The sequence below is a fragment of the Quercus robur genome, chromosome 5 (assembly GCF_932294415.1).
Source record: "Quercus robur chromosome 5, dhQueRobu3.1, whole genome shotgun sequence".
In the NCBI taxonomy this organism is placed as follows: Eukaryota; Viridiplantae; Streptophyta; class Magnoliopsida; order Fagales; family Fagaceae; genus Quercus; species Quercus robur.
In genome coordinates this window covers 77,904,570-77,918,794 of record NC_065538.1, presented here as the reverse complement: position 1 = coordinate 77,918,794, position 14,225 = coordinate 77,904,570, and the positions used below count along the sequence as shown (strand labels likewise).

Here is a 14,225-nt window from a genome sequence, read left to right as displayed (position 1 = left end):
TTTTTTACTTAAACTTGCCCCCTAAGAAAATAGTTGTTTCCCAGCTATATATGACATTTCCATGTAGTGAATTAGAAAACTTTTGTATACTTAAAAGTGTTTAGAAAGATGTAAAACTTTCATATAAAATAATTTTGTAGAAATAAAACTTTTGTATGCAATATATATGAGTTTTGATTCACTTTGGAATTAAAAATGCAAGGCTTATGTGTGTGGTACTTTAAGTTTTTTTTGAATTGTAAACTAATGTAATAGTTTAGTCTTGGCCTCAAAGTAAGAATCCTAATTCCACCCCTGCTCTGTTATGGATTATATAAATAAGGTTTTATTAATATGTATCATTAAGGTATATATTCATAAACTGTTATAAGAAACCTTTTATGAAAATATAAAAAAATAATCCATTGTTTTAACAACTTTTTAAATTGTCTATAAAATTTTTTTTAAAATGAATGATTAATGTGCCGGAACAAACCCGCATATATATATATATATATATATACACACATACAGTGTATTCTTTTGTCATTTTTTGGCTCGGAATCCTTTGTCCGGTATTTTTACTTTTCTTCAAAGCAAGAAGACAAGAGATGAGATGGGATAGGATGGACCCTAGCAATTGCAAGTCTTGTTGGATTTATTTTCAAATCCAAGATATCTTCCAGATATTTTGGTTTTGACTAAGACAATTCTAGAGCTACTCCTTCCCAGTTTTCTCTGGCATTGACGACTGATGTTTGATGGGGCAAATAACTAATCTAAAACTCTGAACTAACTACCAGTCTACAGCTAACCCATTTCCTGTAATTGAAGGAGTTTACTTTTCTTCGGGTCATAATCATCTAGTGGTTGGGTTCATAATTTCATTCAGTCATGGTTTTGTGGGGTCTAGAAAAGCACGTGGTTTCATTCAGTCATCTAGTGGTTGGGTTCATAATTATCATGCCAGCCTAGTCACCAATTAGGACCGAATCATCCTACGCTTGAGTCAACTGGCAGTCCTTCGCGGTTATCTCTCCCATATGAATGCTATCCACATATTTGTTAGGAATTTAAGAGACGAAAAGTAAAAGAAAAATTGCGCAAAAGAAACCATCACACACGACAAAACTTTTATTTGATTTAGTAACGTGCCTACAACGTGCACGCAGTTGCAGCAATTTCATTATTTTAGGGAAAAAAAATTTAGAAGTGGCAATTACAATGCATCAAACTCTAATATAAGTAACAATATGTATATATATAGACTAAGCCTTAGAAAATTTTTTATTTGAAACTACAACGCTTCCAAGTTAAGATAGGTCATAAGCCAGATCAAATACAAAAACTGGCTCCATATAGCTCAATAATATTTTCATGGGATTTAAGTATTGGGAGAGGTACATTAGGTATGTTGGATATAAGTATAATTATTATAGGAAAAAGTTAACAGATATGCTAAGGGCATTAATTTAAAAACTATTTTTTGAAACTTTTTGTGGGGGAAAAAGAATAATTAACTTTTTTAGCAACTTTTTTATATTTCTCATAAATGTTGTATTAAAACGTTTTATAAAATAGTTCATTAACAAATATTTTAAGGACATTCGTTATATTGGGAGAGAGAAATGAAAACACATCTTATGTATTGGAAGAGGTATGTTACATATGTAAAATACATAGAAATTATGTAAAATACATCTTAAGAGAGAGAGAAAGGAAGACTGAAGTGGAAAAATATATATAATGCTTCCAATTCTTGCATATAACTTTACACTCTTAATATGTAGATTCTAATTAGTTACAAGTCTCACACAGTGTGTGTGAGTAATTACATGCATAGGATATACCATAAATCTCCTTGGTGGAGGTCTTTTTTTTTTTTTTTTTTTTTGGAGAATAAATGGCAGAATTTTATTCAATGAAAGAATAAATTTATACAAGAACAAGGCAACATCAAGGAGAGCCAAAGAAAACTGCACTAGCTACAAAGCTTTCCCAACACCTATCAAAAACAACAACTATATGCAAGGTTACATCAAGGAAAACCAAAGAAAAACAAGTCTATCTTACAAACTCAAGACAAGCTTCCATAATTAGCTTCCAAATATTCTATAGCATGGGCTGTAGTAGACCTGGCTAGAAAAGAGGGGTCAGGACGTGGAGTACCGTAGTGAGCCTCATTCCGCTTATTCCAAATCATCTAGTTGGTTGTGAAAAATATTGCAATCTCTAGGTCATTTTTCCTTTGCATAATTTGATCAGCCACATCCACAAATGAAAGATTTGTGCAATGAGATAGGGTCCCCCTTAAGCATGTGGACTTCCAAACCATATCAGAATATGTACAGTTTAGCAGGATATGGTCTGTTAACTCTACCCCATCCACACAACATTCACATCTAGCATCAAACAAATTTTTTCTTCTAGCTAGATTTGCTTTTGTAGGTAGTATATCTCTACAAGCTCTCCAAATGAAAGTTCTGATTTTATTACATACCTTGGCTGCCCAAATCGCTATCCAAATTTTACTGCATTGTGAGTAATTGGATGATTGGCCTTGAGAAGATCTCAATTGTTGAGTTTGTATCATCTTGTATGCACTTTTTACCGAATATTCACCCGTGTTTGTGTATGCCCAAGTTTGGATGTCTTGCACTGCTCTATTGCTCAAAGGGATGGATTTAATGACTTCAGCTTCATGTGGGAGGAATACATGATCAATCATGGATACACGCCATGATCTTGTATTTGGATCAATGAGGTTATCAACTGTGGCCATTGTTGATATTGTGGAGTATGGGCTTACCACCTTGAATGATGGTGGAGTTGGAAGCCATCGGTCTTGCCAAATTCAAATTTTATTTCTGGTTCCTACTCGCCATTTCAAACCACTGTCCAAGATAGATTTGGCTGTCACTATACTTTTCCATGCAAAACTCCCTGAATTTGGTGATGGAGCATCTAAGAAAGATATATTGGGAAAGTACTTTGATTTGTAGACTCGATAGAACAAGGAGTGTTTATTTTTCATAGGCCTCCATCCTTGTTTGGCTAACATGGCTAAGTTGAAGGAATGAAGCTCCTGAAACCCAATTCCTCCCATCGTCTTGGGCATACAAAGTTTAGACCAACTCAACTAGTGTACTTTCCTTTCTTGCATCTTTTGACCCCACCAAAATCTACTCATCATCCTTTCAAGATCTTTATGCAAACCTTTCAGTAGCAAGAAACATCCCATGGCATATGTGGGGATAGCTTGTGCCACGGCTTTAATTAAAATTTCCTTTCCAGCTTGAGACATCATCTTTTCCTTCCATCCCTTTAGTTTACTCTAGACTCTTTCAATGATTGGGGCAAAAGCTGCTTTTTTGTTACGCCCCACTATACTAGACAGCCCTAAATACTTCTCATATTCTAGGACTGTCTCTGCACCCAATGCCTGTTTGATTGATTCTTAAGTCTCAAAGCCAGTATTGCTACTAAAGAAAAGAGAAGTTTTATCAGTATTAACCTTTTTTTCCTGAAGCATCCTCATATAAATTAAGCAAAGAAATGACCTATTGGCACTCCTCTACTAAGGCACAACAAAATAATAAACTGTCATCGGCAAATAGGAGATGAGAAATACAAGGACCACCTCTGCTAGCTGCCACTCCTCTTATAATTCCATCTGTTTTTGCCTTTCTAAGCAATGCGGTAAGCCTCTCAGCACAAAACAGAAAGAGATAAGGTGACAGAGGGTCACCTTGTCTCAGTCCTCTTGAAGGCAAGATATAACCTGTAGGATTGCCATTGACTAAAACAGAAAAATGAGCAGTTGTTATACATGCCATTATCAATTGCACCCATTTTGCTTGAAACCCCATTTTCTCCATCGCCCTTTTTAAATAACCCCATTCAACCCTGTCATAAGCTTTGCTTATATCCAATTTCATAGCTACCTGACCTATCTTGCCCCATCTCTTCTTTTTCATGCTATGCAAAGTTTCATATGCAACTAAAATGTTATCTGTAATTAATCTACCCGAGACAAAAGCGCTCTAAGTATCAGAAATTAAATTTGGGAGGATAAGCTTCAGCGAGTTGACTAACATTTTAGATATGATTTTGTATAGCACATTACATAGGCTAATGGGGCAATATTGTGTGATTAATTCAAGGTCTTTGGTTTTGGAAATTAGTGCTATGTGGGTATTATTTATATTTCGAAGTATAATTCCAGAATTTAGACATGATAGCACAGCATTAGTTACATCAGCACCCACTATATGCCAAAACTTTTGAAAAAAGAAAGCAGTCATACCATCAGAACCTAGAGCTTTTGAAGGATGCATTTGAAATAAGGCGAATCGAACCTCTTTTGGATGAAAATCTCTCACAAGTCAATCATTCATCTCCTCCATAACTACTCTAGGAATATGGGCCACCACTTCTTCAATAGCATTCGAATTTTAAGATTGGAAGAGAGTTGAGAAATGTTGAATTATCACCCTTTCTATATCGCTTTGTTGCTCTATCACCGTACCATCCATTTCCTTTAGAGAGACAATTAAGTTTTTTTTCCTCCTTGTAGATGCCTTCGCATGAAACAATTTTGTATTATGATCACCTTCGCGCAACCAACTAATACAGGATCTTTGTTTCCAATAAATTTCTTCTTTCTCAATTAAAATATTAATTTCATGCCTAAGAGCTTCACATTTAGCCCATGATGCATCCCTGTTGTTTTCCTCAAGCACTTGCAACCTATTTCGCTTTTTCTCAATCTTTTTGCCTAAGGAACACAATGAATTTTTACTCCAGGCTAACAACCTCGTCCTGCAGTCTTTTATTTTGTTACACACTTGGAACATAAGACTTCCATTGAAGGAAACAAACCAAGCATTTGCAATTGCGTCCTCACAGCCTTCATCTTTCACCGATGCTTCCTCAAACCGAAATCATTGTTTATACATCCTAATTTGAAACTGCTATCGCCTTCTTAGTTGTACCCCAATGGCCATGTGATCAGAATTTGAAAAGCTTAAATGATGAACATCAAAGTGAGGAAAAAGATCATACCATTCTTGATTAGCTACCCCACGATTGAGTCTAACATATACCTGATCGAGTCTAAGACTTGGTGGAGCTTATATTGAGAGAAAATAATTTGTAGTTTTAGATTGAAAATCAGCCAGACAATATTGCCGACATTAGAGTAAGGAACCAAGAATGTAACATGATGAAACGATGTTATGTAAGACTAAAGAATGCAACATGCTTTGTTCATTGCTTAAGAGATAAATAAATATAATAGTGTTCATGCGTTTATTTGGGGATTTGACATTTTTCCTCCCAAGTAATTATTAAGTACTCGAGAAGTATGGTGACGTAGTGTTTCTTCCTCTTACATTCATGATTGAACGCACTAATCAAATTCATGGTGGGGTTCATCATGAATATAAAGGGAGCACCATATCACCATACTTTAGAAGTACTTAATAATTTTTCCTCCCCATCCCTTTCATTTGCACATTTCTCTCAACTAGCCACAATTGAGAGAGACAGGGAGATTGTACTAATTTTGGGTTAAAGACCTGGTTATGTATTACCTGCATAGAGAGAGGGGGGGGGGGGGGGGGGGAGGGAGAAAGGGTATTAAATCATTAATTGTGGATTAAAGAGAGAGAGAGAGAGAGGGAACAAAGGGATTTGTTGATGAAAAATCGGATTTATGTAATTTCAATTGCAATTTGGTTGTTTAACCATAGGATTTGTTAGAATTTGAAATTTGAAATTACATTGAGATCAATTTATAAATCCAGCATTTCAACAAGAACAAATACTTAAAAAAAATTAATATTCTTCTAACCAGAAACTGTCAAATGCCCGAGTTCATCCATCTTTTTTTTTTTAAAGAAAAAATAAAAAGGTGAGATCCTTGAAGTTAGTCACTTCGCACCAGTCAGATAATGTGATAAACCCTTTCATGCATGGTCTGCACCCTGGGTGTAAAGGGTGGACGAACGAAGGTCAACCACTTGACTCCTCACGGGGTTTGAGTTCATTCATCATTATGCTCCTGAGTATTAACCACCGAAGATTGCAGTTCCAAAACATCATCTTGAATTCCCAAGCCACAAATATTTACATTCTGGCAGCTAGTGCGCTTACTTTATTACGCTAAAATTTATACCATCTATATAGTAATGTTAAGCGCACAATTCTTTTTCACTAACTTTTTCACCACTTGTCACTGTGAAAATTGTTGTGAAAAACTTTGTATCCTGTACTTATTATACAATCTAATGTCCTAACTACGAACATTCTTCCCTCCTCCATTTGCACCTTGCTTTTGTAGACTATCGAGGATCGAGTTCAGTAACGGATGCTTCCTTGACAGTAGATTGATCAGTCTCCACAGGCATGTTCGGGTCTGCATTATTGTGAAGGAAAAATGCTGGCTGCTGAGGTGATGGTAGGGTGACGAAGTGGCCATTAAGCATGAGAATTATTGATGCCATACTGGGTCTGTCAGTTGGATCCTTTTGAACACATAGTAAACTAATTTGGATGCATCTAAGTACTTCCTCTACCGAATTTGAATCTCGCAAAGTCGAGTCCAGCAATTCGAGGGGCCGCCCATCCCTCCAATGTATCCAAGCCTTCACATTTTATGATTAATTAGCGTTAGAATGTCTCGTTACATGACTTGTAGGACATGATATTGGCATTAAGAAAGGGAAGCAAATTACACTTTTCGGTACTACATATATGAAAAATAAATTTCACTATTTGGTTAATACTCACATAACTCAAGAGGTCCTCTGCACCTTCTGATTCGAAGCTACTATTCTTCTTGCCACTAATAATCTCCAGGACCAAGACACCGAAACTATACACATCAGATTTTTCAGAGAATTCTCCGTGCATAGCATATTCTGGAGACATGTAACCACTGCAAACCGACATCACAAACATAACAGTGTCACTAAAAGGCAATAAGAAACTTTATGGCTTATGTTGTTTAGATCAAAGTATCAAGATGACATTTTATTTTATTAAATTTCACTGATTTATTCGTTGGTGATGCTTAAATGAATTCATTAATACTAGTAATGTAATGGAGAAGAAAAGACTTTGAACTTACTAAGTCCCCACAATTCTGCTTGCATTCTCTTGAGTTTGCTCAACTTCAATAATCTTAGCCATGCCAAAATCTGAAATTTTTGGATTCATTTCTGCATCTAACAATATGCTACTTGCTTTCAAATCACGATGTATAATTTTAAGTTGAGAATCTTTGTGAAGATATTGAATTCCTCGAGCAATCCCTCCTATTATCTTGTATCGCTTTGACCAATCCAGTTGTCCTTGTTTTTTGGGTTCTACAAGTTCATCAAAAGAAAATTTTTAATCATAAAAAGATAATAACAAATTCAAATCAATTAAGAGTGACCTATTACGCAATTCTGTTCACATAAGAACATTGGATGTATGTTTAGATGGACAAACCATGTATAAAATAGTCGAGACTTTTATTGGGCACAAATTCAAAGATGAGTATCTTTTCTTCTCCTTGGAAGCAGAATCCCAATAACCCTGCTAAAGTTTTGTGTTGAAGCTTGGCTACTAGTTCAACCTCATTCTTAAATTGTTCCACTCCTTGTCCACAGCTTTTCCATAACTTCTTTACAGCTATTTCTTGTCCATTAGAAAGTGTACCCTGATAATATATATATGTACTTTATAAAATCTTAACTTGAAAAGAATTAAGTACCTATTCATAGTTTGTACGCTGTAAATTTTCTATATATACTTATTTTGATTTCTACAATTAAAAAATGGAAAATTAGAAGAAAATCAAGAAATGACTTTTGATTTTGTACCTTGTAAACTTCACCAAATCCACCTTTACCAAGCTTATTGTTATCCGAGAATTTGTTTGTGGCAGCTTCAATTGTTCGAAAATCAAATTGCAAGGTATTGATAGGTGTTATTTCACTTTTATCTATACATCCAAGAAAAAATTAAAACATAAGAGATTGCTTTATAGGGAGCAATGTGTGAAGATATGATGATACGTAATTTTTTTTAATGAACAAATAAAAGATCATGTAAGGATGATGATTCGTGACAGCCCTACTTAAAAATGACTATAATAACTCTTCTATTTTGAAAATTCAGTGAATGAGAGACCTTAATAATATTGGAACCCTCACTCAAGAGGTGACATTTTTTATATTATCAATTTATTCTTTGTTGTTTTTCTAATAAATTACCAAAGATCCTAAAAGTTTAACAAACTAAAAAGAGAAAAATACACTAATTTATTTCATATTTTAACACTCCCTCACACGTGTATTAAAATTTAACAATAAATGCTAGTGTATACTGGTTGTTGTATACAACAATATATACACTTTCATTTTGCACTAAAATTATGACTTAAAGTTACTATTTCAGTTCAAAAAGTGCAACAATCATTGTAAAACAAACTTTGCTAAAAAAGTTAAAAGGGAAAAAAGAAAACCCTAACGTGCAGCTGAAGACACCACCTTAATTATGGATTTCATCACGTGGACTTTCGAATTTAAATGAGAGTGAGATAAGAACACTTGCATATATACCATGATAAATTAGGACATCATCGGATTTCTTAAGACTCTCTTCATTTACAGCATCGAACTTCTTTCTTGCTCTCATCCTTAGGAAACAGTAGGACAGAATGAGTAGCACCACAGAGGCAGCGATTGGAACAATAATGGCGATTATTGTTACCGTTGAGATTTTTCTTTTTCCTGCATAAAAAATATCATGTCTCATTGACATGCTATACAAATACTAAAATAGTCAAGAGGAAGTTAATCAATTCCTTCTTATTTTTAAATTATGAATTGATTAATTAGGAACTGAACAATTTAAATACTAAAAAAGTTTTTTCCCCATCTTTATTGGGAAGGAATAAAAAAAAATTCTCTTACAACTTTGTCATATCCATTTATACATGAAATTAGTCTTTATCTTTCTTAAGGGATATTCCAATAATTCAATAAAACAAGGAATTCTCCGATAGTTCTACTAGATCAAGTACACTTGATGGCCAATCCAAAACCTACGATTCAACCTAGCCATAAGTAACAGAAAACGGGGACAATTGGAAAATTATTGTTATTAGCCAAATAAATTATGCACTTGGGGTTAGAATAGAACAAATTATACATTAAGGAATCTAGATCTTTAAAAAAGAAAAGTAAAATAATAAATAAACTAAATTTGTTCAATTCCTCCATAAACAATTGCTTATTTTCTGGTCTATTGTGTATATAATATCTATATCACTATGAATAGGGCTCCCACCCTAAAGTTTTCCTACATCACTCATAGCATCACTCATAGTTGTAACCCACTAGCTTGACTTTGTCCCTAGCTAACTTTCAACACTACTTTTGTTATACATAATTACAAACGGTCAATCTCACAATTATAAAAGAAAAGGTTGTCAAATTTATTAGGTAAGTAGACATTTTGGCTAAAAGAAAATGAATGACCATAATTTATGTGCCACAATTTTCACCATAATTTTGACGTGCTGTTAGTGATAAAAAAAAGATATAGATTTATGTATATAAAAATTATAAACAATTACTTATAGTTTGTCATGTCAAAGTTATGATAAAAAATTTATGATTTTATAATAATTCAAAAATTAAGAAGAGAAAGTCTATAGACAACTACAAATTAACAAAAAATGTATACATCTGAAACTAATGTTAGTGTGATGATGTATTCAAACAAGAACCAAGAAAAACTTGCAAACTCAATTATTTTGAAAAATATAGTGAATTTTGTTTATGTTTAGCGTTACTTAATTAAAAATAAAAGCTCTATGACTTATTAATTTACGAGAAAAGTATAAGTAACCTGGAATTGGAGGTGGAAGAGCCGGTGTAAGTGGGTTAGGTGTCGCATTTACTGTCTGGTAAAAAAGGTACAGTTCGTACCTAACATTACAACTAGGAAACATTACTCTTCCCCCTTGCTTTCCACCACAACATATTGGAAGACGATTTATCGCTGCTTGAAGACACCTATTGCAATCGGTGCTGGACAAGTCCGCTGTACACTGTACAAGGTTGTACAGTGTTTGAAACGCAGACATAGTCACTTCTTTGGTCCCAAACTTCTTAACACCGATTGGAAAATCCGAGGCCTGAGCTGCCAACTCAGTCATCGTGGAGTTCACTAGCCTATTAAGCTGGTCCTGGTTAGAAATATTCTGAGTGTTCAACAAGGCCACTCTAGGCTTTACGTCCACAGTAGAGAAAATAGACTCGTTTGAGTAACGTATCATGCACTCGTCGTACCAAATCACGGCGACCTTTTCTCTGGAGCATTTGTTGGCAACATCTTTGGTTGCTGCAGCCACACATCCTCGGCAGATTGCCGGCGTGACATCGCCGCGGCAGAGGAAGAGGCCGTAGAGAGGGTTGGAGGTGTTTTGGCCAGTTGTGGTGTTGTAAAATTCGAGGTTGTGTGTGGCGTTGGAAGAGAGTGAAGAGAGGAGAGAGTTGAGACTTGATTTGTAGAGGCTATTGGCGCTGAAAGTGGTGTTTGCACAGAAGTGGTAGAGGTAGTTTGCACCGGGTGCGGCTGTCATGGGGTTGAGGAAGCTTAGCATGGAAAATAACACAAGGGAAATGGCGGAATTCAAGGTCAAGGATGTCATTTTGATAAATCAAGTCTCTTCCTCTTTGGTTCTTTGTTACTCTGACCAAATTTTGTGTTTATATTGATGTGATGACTGGTGAGTATTGATAAGATCGATTTAGTTAGTGTCCACATGTTGAAGTTTAAAGTCAGTTTGTTTGGTTTATTGATAAGATATTTAAATATTTTATATACGGCCAAAAGCTTTGTAATTCAAGGCATCTTTTATTGTTTTTAACTTTATTTAAACCTTACACATTAATTTTAATTTTTAAGAATGAGTTAAGTAAATCACATATTTTAAACCATATAGAAAATGTTGTTTTGGAAATGTATTTCTTCTGTCCATACTCCATATCTCTTATTGGTAAGATTGATTTTGAGTTAAAAATTAAAATCAATAAAATATATAATTAATATAACACATGAGAAATGTCTAAGGAGGGCTTGTAAAAATTATACATATGTATAACACTATCAATAATAACAGTAGCAATAGTAGATAAAATAACATTCGTGTTCATAATATAAGAAGGTGACACCAAATACCTTATAACTCAATGGCAGTATATTCTTCTTCTTCATTTTTTTTTTTTTCCTTTTTTTTAAAGAGAAAAATCTTGGTTCAACTTCAATTCCTTAATATCCATATTGTTGTAACTATTAAATTATTAAAAATAAAATAATAAACATAAGAAGGCCAAGACAAAAATATAATTTTAGACCAAACGGAGTGGAGTAGGGAAAAAAAAGAAGAAGAATGGAATGATTAAAAAAATATACGCATCATCAATCCTGATATACAACTTGAAAAAGACAGTAGTGGTGCAGATTAGATGCAAACTTTTGTCTCAGGAATCAGGATACTGGTATGCATGTCGAGTCAAGAAACTTTAATTAATTTCTATATGCTTTCTAGAAGGGAAAGAACAAATGATAAAGTGAAAAATGTAAGATTCTGGTCAGAATTGTTGTGCTGCTTGAGCAGTAAAGTCTTCGATGGGTGTAGACTGAGTAGGACTATGACCGAAGCATGGAGTTTTTTGCCAATTTCCAATGGGCTGTGTTTGTCTTACACAAACGGTGTAACAGGATTTCCTATATGGTGAAAGTCCGGAGCTCGAGCGGTGGGTTCATTAGTCTTGAGCGTAACGTAAACACCTAAATTGCACGTTTGATCCACTGCCCTATAAGTTCATGAGATTTTTAAGGTGTTTTATGAGTACTTATAATCGTTTCACTAAAAGTTAGTACACCGCTTCCATACATTAACAAAAATAAAAATAAAAATGCAATCTATAATCTGGTTCAAGAAAAACAGAGTGCGGTCTATAATTAATAGCGCTTTTGTTTGTGTTCCATGCCCTATGCATGAGTCTTTTCCCCTTGTTATGATATTGCTCGGCATAAAATTCTATATAGTTCTTTTTGGACTAAGATTTGGTGCAAGGATTGAAATTAAAAATTAAAAGTTAACTTTCTCCCTTAACCATTAGATTAGATGATTATTATTATTATTTTTTATAACTTTTTAACTTTCCAATCTAATAGCGAAGTGAAAAAGTTCAAAAATTAACTCTTAATCTCAGCTCTTAAATGTTACAATACCATCCCAATTGGTTCTTTCTAGGGATGGCGATGGGACAGGGCATGGCCGAAGGATGGGGTCTTCGGTCCTACCTCACATAGTTTTGTCTTATCTATCCCCGCCTCGCATAACAAGAAAAATTTTCTTGCCCCATTCCCGCCTCTTGGGGCTCCGCAAAACCCCATCTCATCCTGTAAAACTCTACATATCTCCCACAAAAATAATATAAAATAATGGGAAAGAACGAAAAAATTACATGAATAAAATGAAACAATGAGTTTTAAACTTCCAAGCCTAATAAAATCTATGATAATGGAATAAATAATTACATGAGTAAAATGTTCAATATAGGTTACACGTCTATCAGTAGATTATGAAAATGTCTATCAGTGTAGGTTAATATAGAATAACAAAAGTTTGCCCATTAGATTACGAAGATGAAATCTGGAAAGAATCACAATTTGTATTTCAAAAGACAATAATCGGTTGCATAGCCGCACAGCCACAAAGAACTACAAATAGAAAACATATTATTATGTTCATGATAAAATCTGTTGAGAAAGACGTTGAATGGAATCAATGATTCAATAGTATATAATTTGTTTCTTAGAAAGACGAAAGAAAACTTTAAAATTGGTATCTTATTTCCAGTCTTGCTAGAGAGAAAAAAGAGGTAGAGAAAATAAGTTGATGATATATTTGTTTAAATAGTAAGGTTTTAAGGTATAAAATTTTTACAATTTAACCTTTATTAATGCAGAGCGGAGCAGGGAGGTTCAAAAAAGTCTAAACTCATTCCCGTCCCGTCCTGTGGTGCAAGGCTAAAATCTTATCCCATCCCCACCCCACCAATGCAAACATCCACATATAAGCATTTTTGTATTTTTTTTTTTAAACTCAGTTTTAAGAAATTAAGGCCAATCTTTAAAAAAAAATTATATAATTCTAATATTTGAGAGATTACAACCATATTTCAAGTGAGGTTTACTGTTGCAAAATATTTATGGAGGTTCCTTGAAGTGCTAGCAAGGATGTCAATACTGTACCGGAGGCCATACCGGTGTACCGTTTCGAGTTTATCGCTATTTTTTATATTTATAAATAAATATATATATATATATATATATATATATATATATATATATGTATGTATGTATGTATGTATGTGTCTGTGTATATATATATTATAATAAATATAAAAGTTTACCATAAAACATTTCCTCAATTCAGAACTAATTATTCATGGTTTTAGACTTTAGTATCAATTAAAAGGGAAAAAAAAAAAAAGCTTAAAAGTTACCATTGCATACTAAGAAAACAAATAATACTAATAAGTTAATGCAAATAAGTTAACATTCTGTCCTAACAAAAATTCAAAAATTACAAAACTTAAAAAAATAAAAAAATAAAACTTTTTTTTGTACCGGCCGGTATTTTTTCCGGTACGAAACAAGGGGTCGAGCGTACCAGATTGCTGGCCGATACGGTATATTCCGGCCGTATCGACCGGTACGGTACGGAATCAATAACCTTGAGTGCTAGAGATTATGGTTTATGTGAACAAGGAGTTCATGAAGCAAATCACTATAAAATGATAGTTTTGACACTATTGCGGTAGGATGGCAAGCAGAGAATTTTCATAGATTGTATTGAGGCTTTATACTTAAGATTTTAGATATTACGAGTTTGAGATTTATACAAAATAGATTGTTCCAAAATGGTTTGAATGGACAAATTGGAACAAATTGAACAAAGTGGACCGAATGCATAGAATAGGACCGAATGGACCAAGTACAAACAAGGTAAAATGAATAACATCAAATGGACCAATGTGGACAGAATGGACCGAATGGGACCCATTTGGACCAAAAATGTACAAACTGGACCGAATAGGACCAATGTGGATTGAATAGAACTGAAATGGACTGAATAGAACCAAAGTGGACTAAATAGATCCGAATAGGAC

The 14,225-nt window shown here is 34.0% G+C and overlaps 1 protein-coding gene across 1 annotated transcript; it reads right to left on the bottom strand.

Moving 5' to 3' along the window:
- Positions 1 to 6,070: 6,070 nt before the first annotated feature.
- On the bottom strand, positions 6,071 to 10,787 carry LOC126727219 (cysteine-rich receptor-like protein kinase 10). Its single transcript, XM_050432788.1, has 7 exons — positions 9,886 to 10,787; positions 8,592 to 8,762; positions 7,851 to 7,972; positions 7,477 to 7,687; positions 7,112 to 7,349; positions 6,772 to 6,919; positions 6,071 to 6,626 (listed from the first exon to the last, which is right to left on the bottom strand). Exons 1-7 carry the CDS (start codon positions 10,688 to 10,690, stop codon positions 6,324 to 6,326), a joined length of 1,998 nt encoding a protein of 665 aa, XP_050288745.1. The 5' UTR covers positions 10,691 to 10,787; the 3' UTR covers positions 6,071 to 6,323.
- Between the last annotated feature and the right edge of the window lie 3,438 nt (positions 10,788 to 14,225).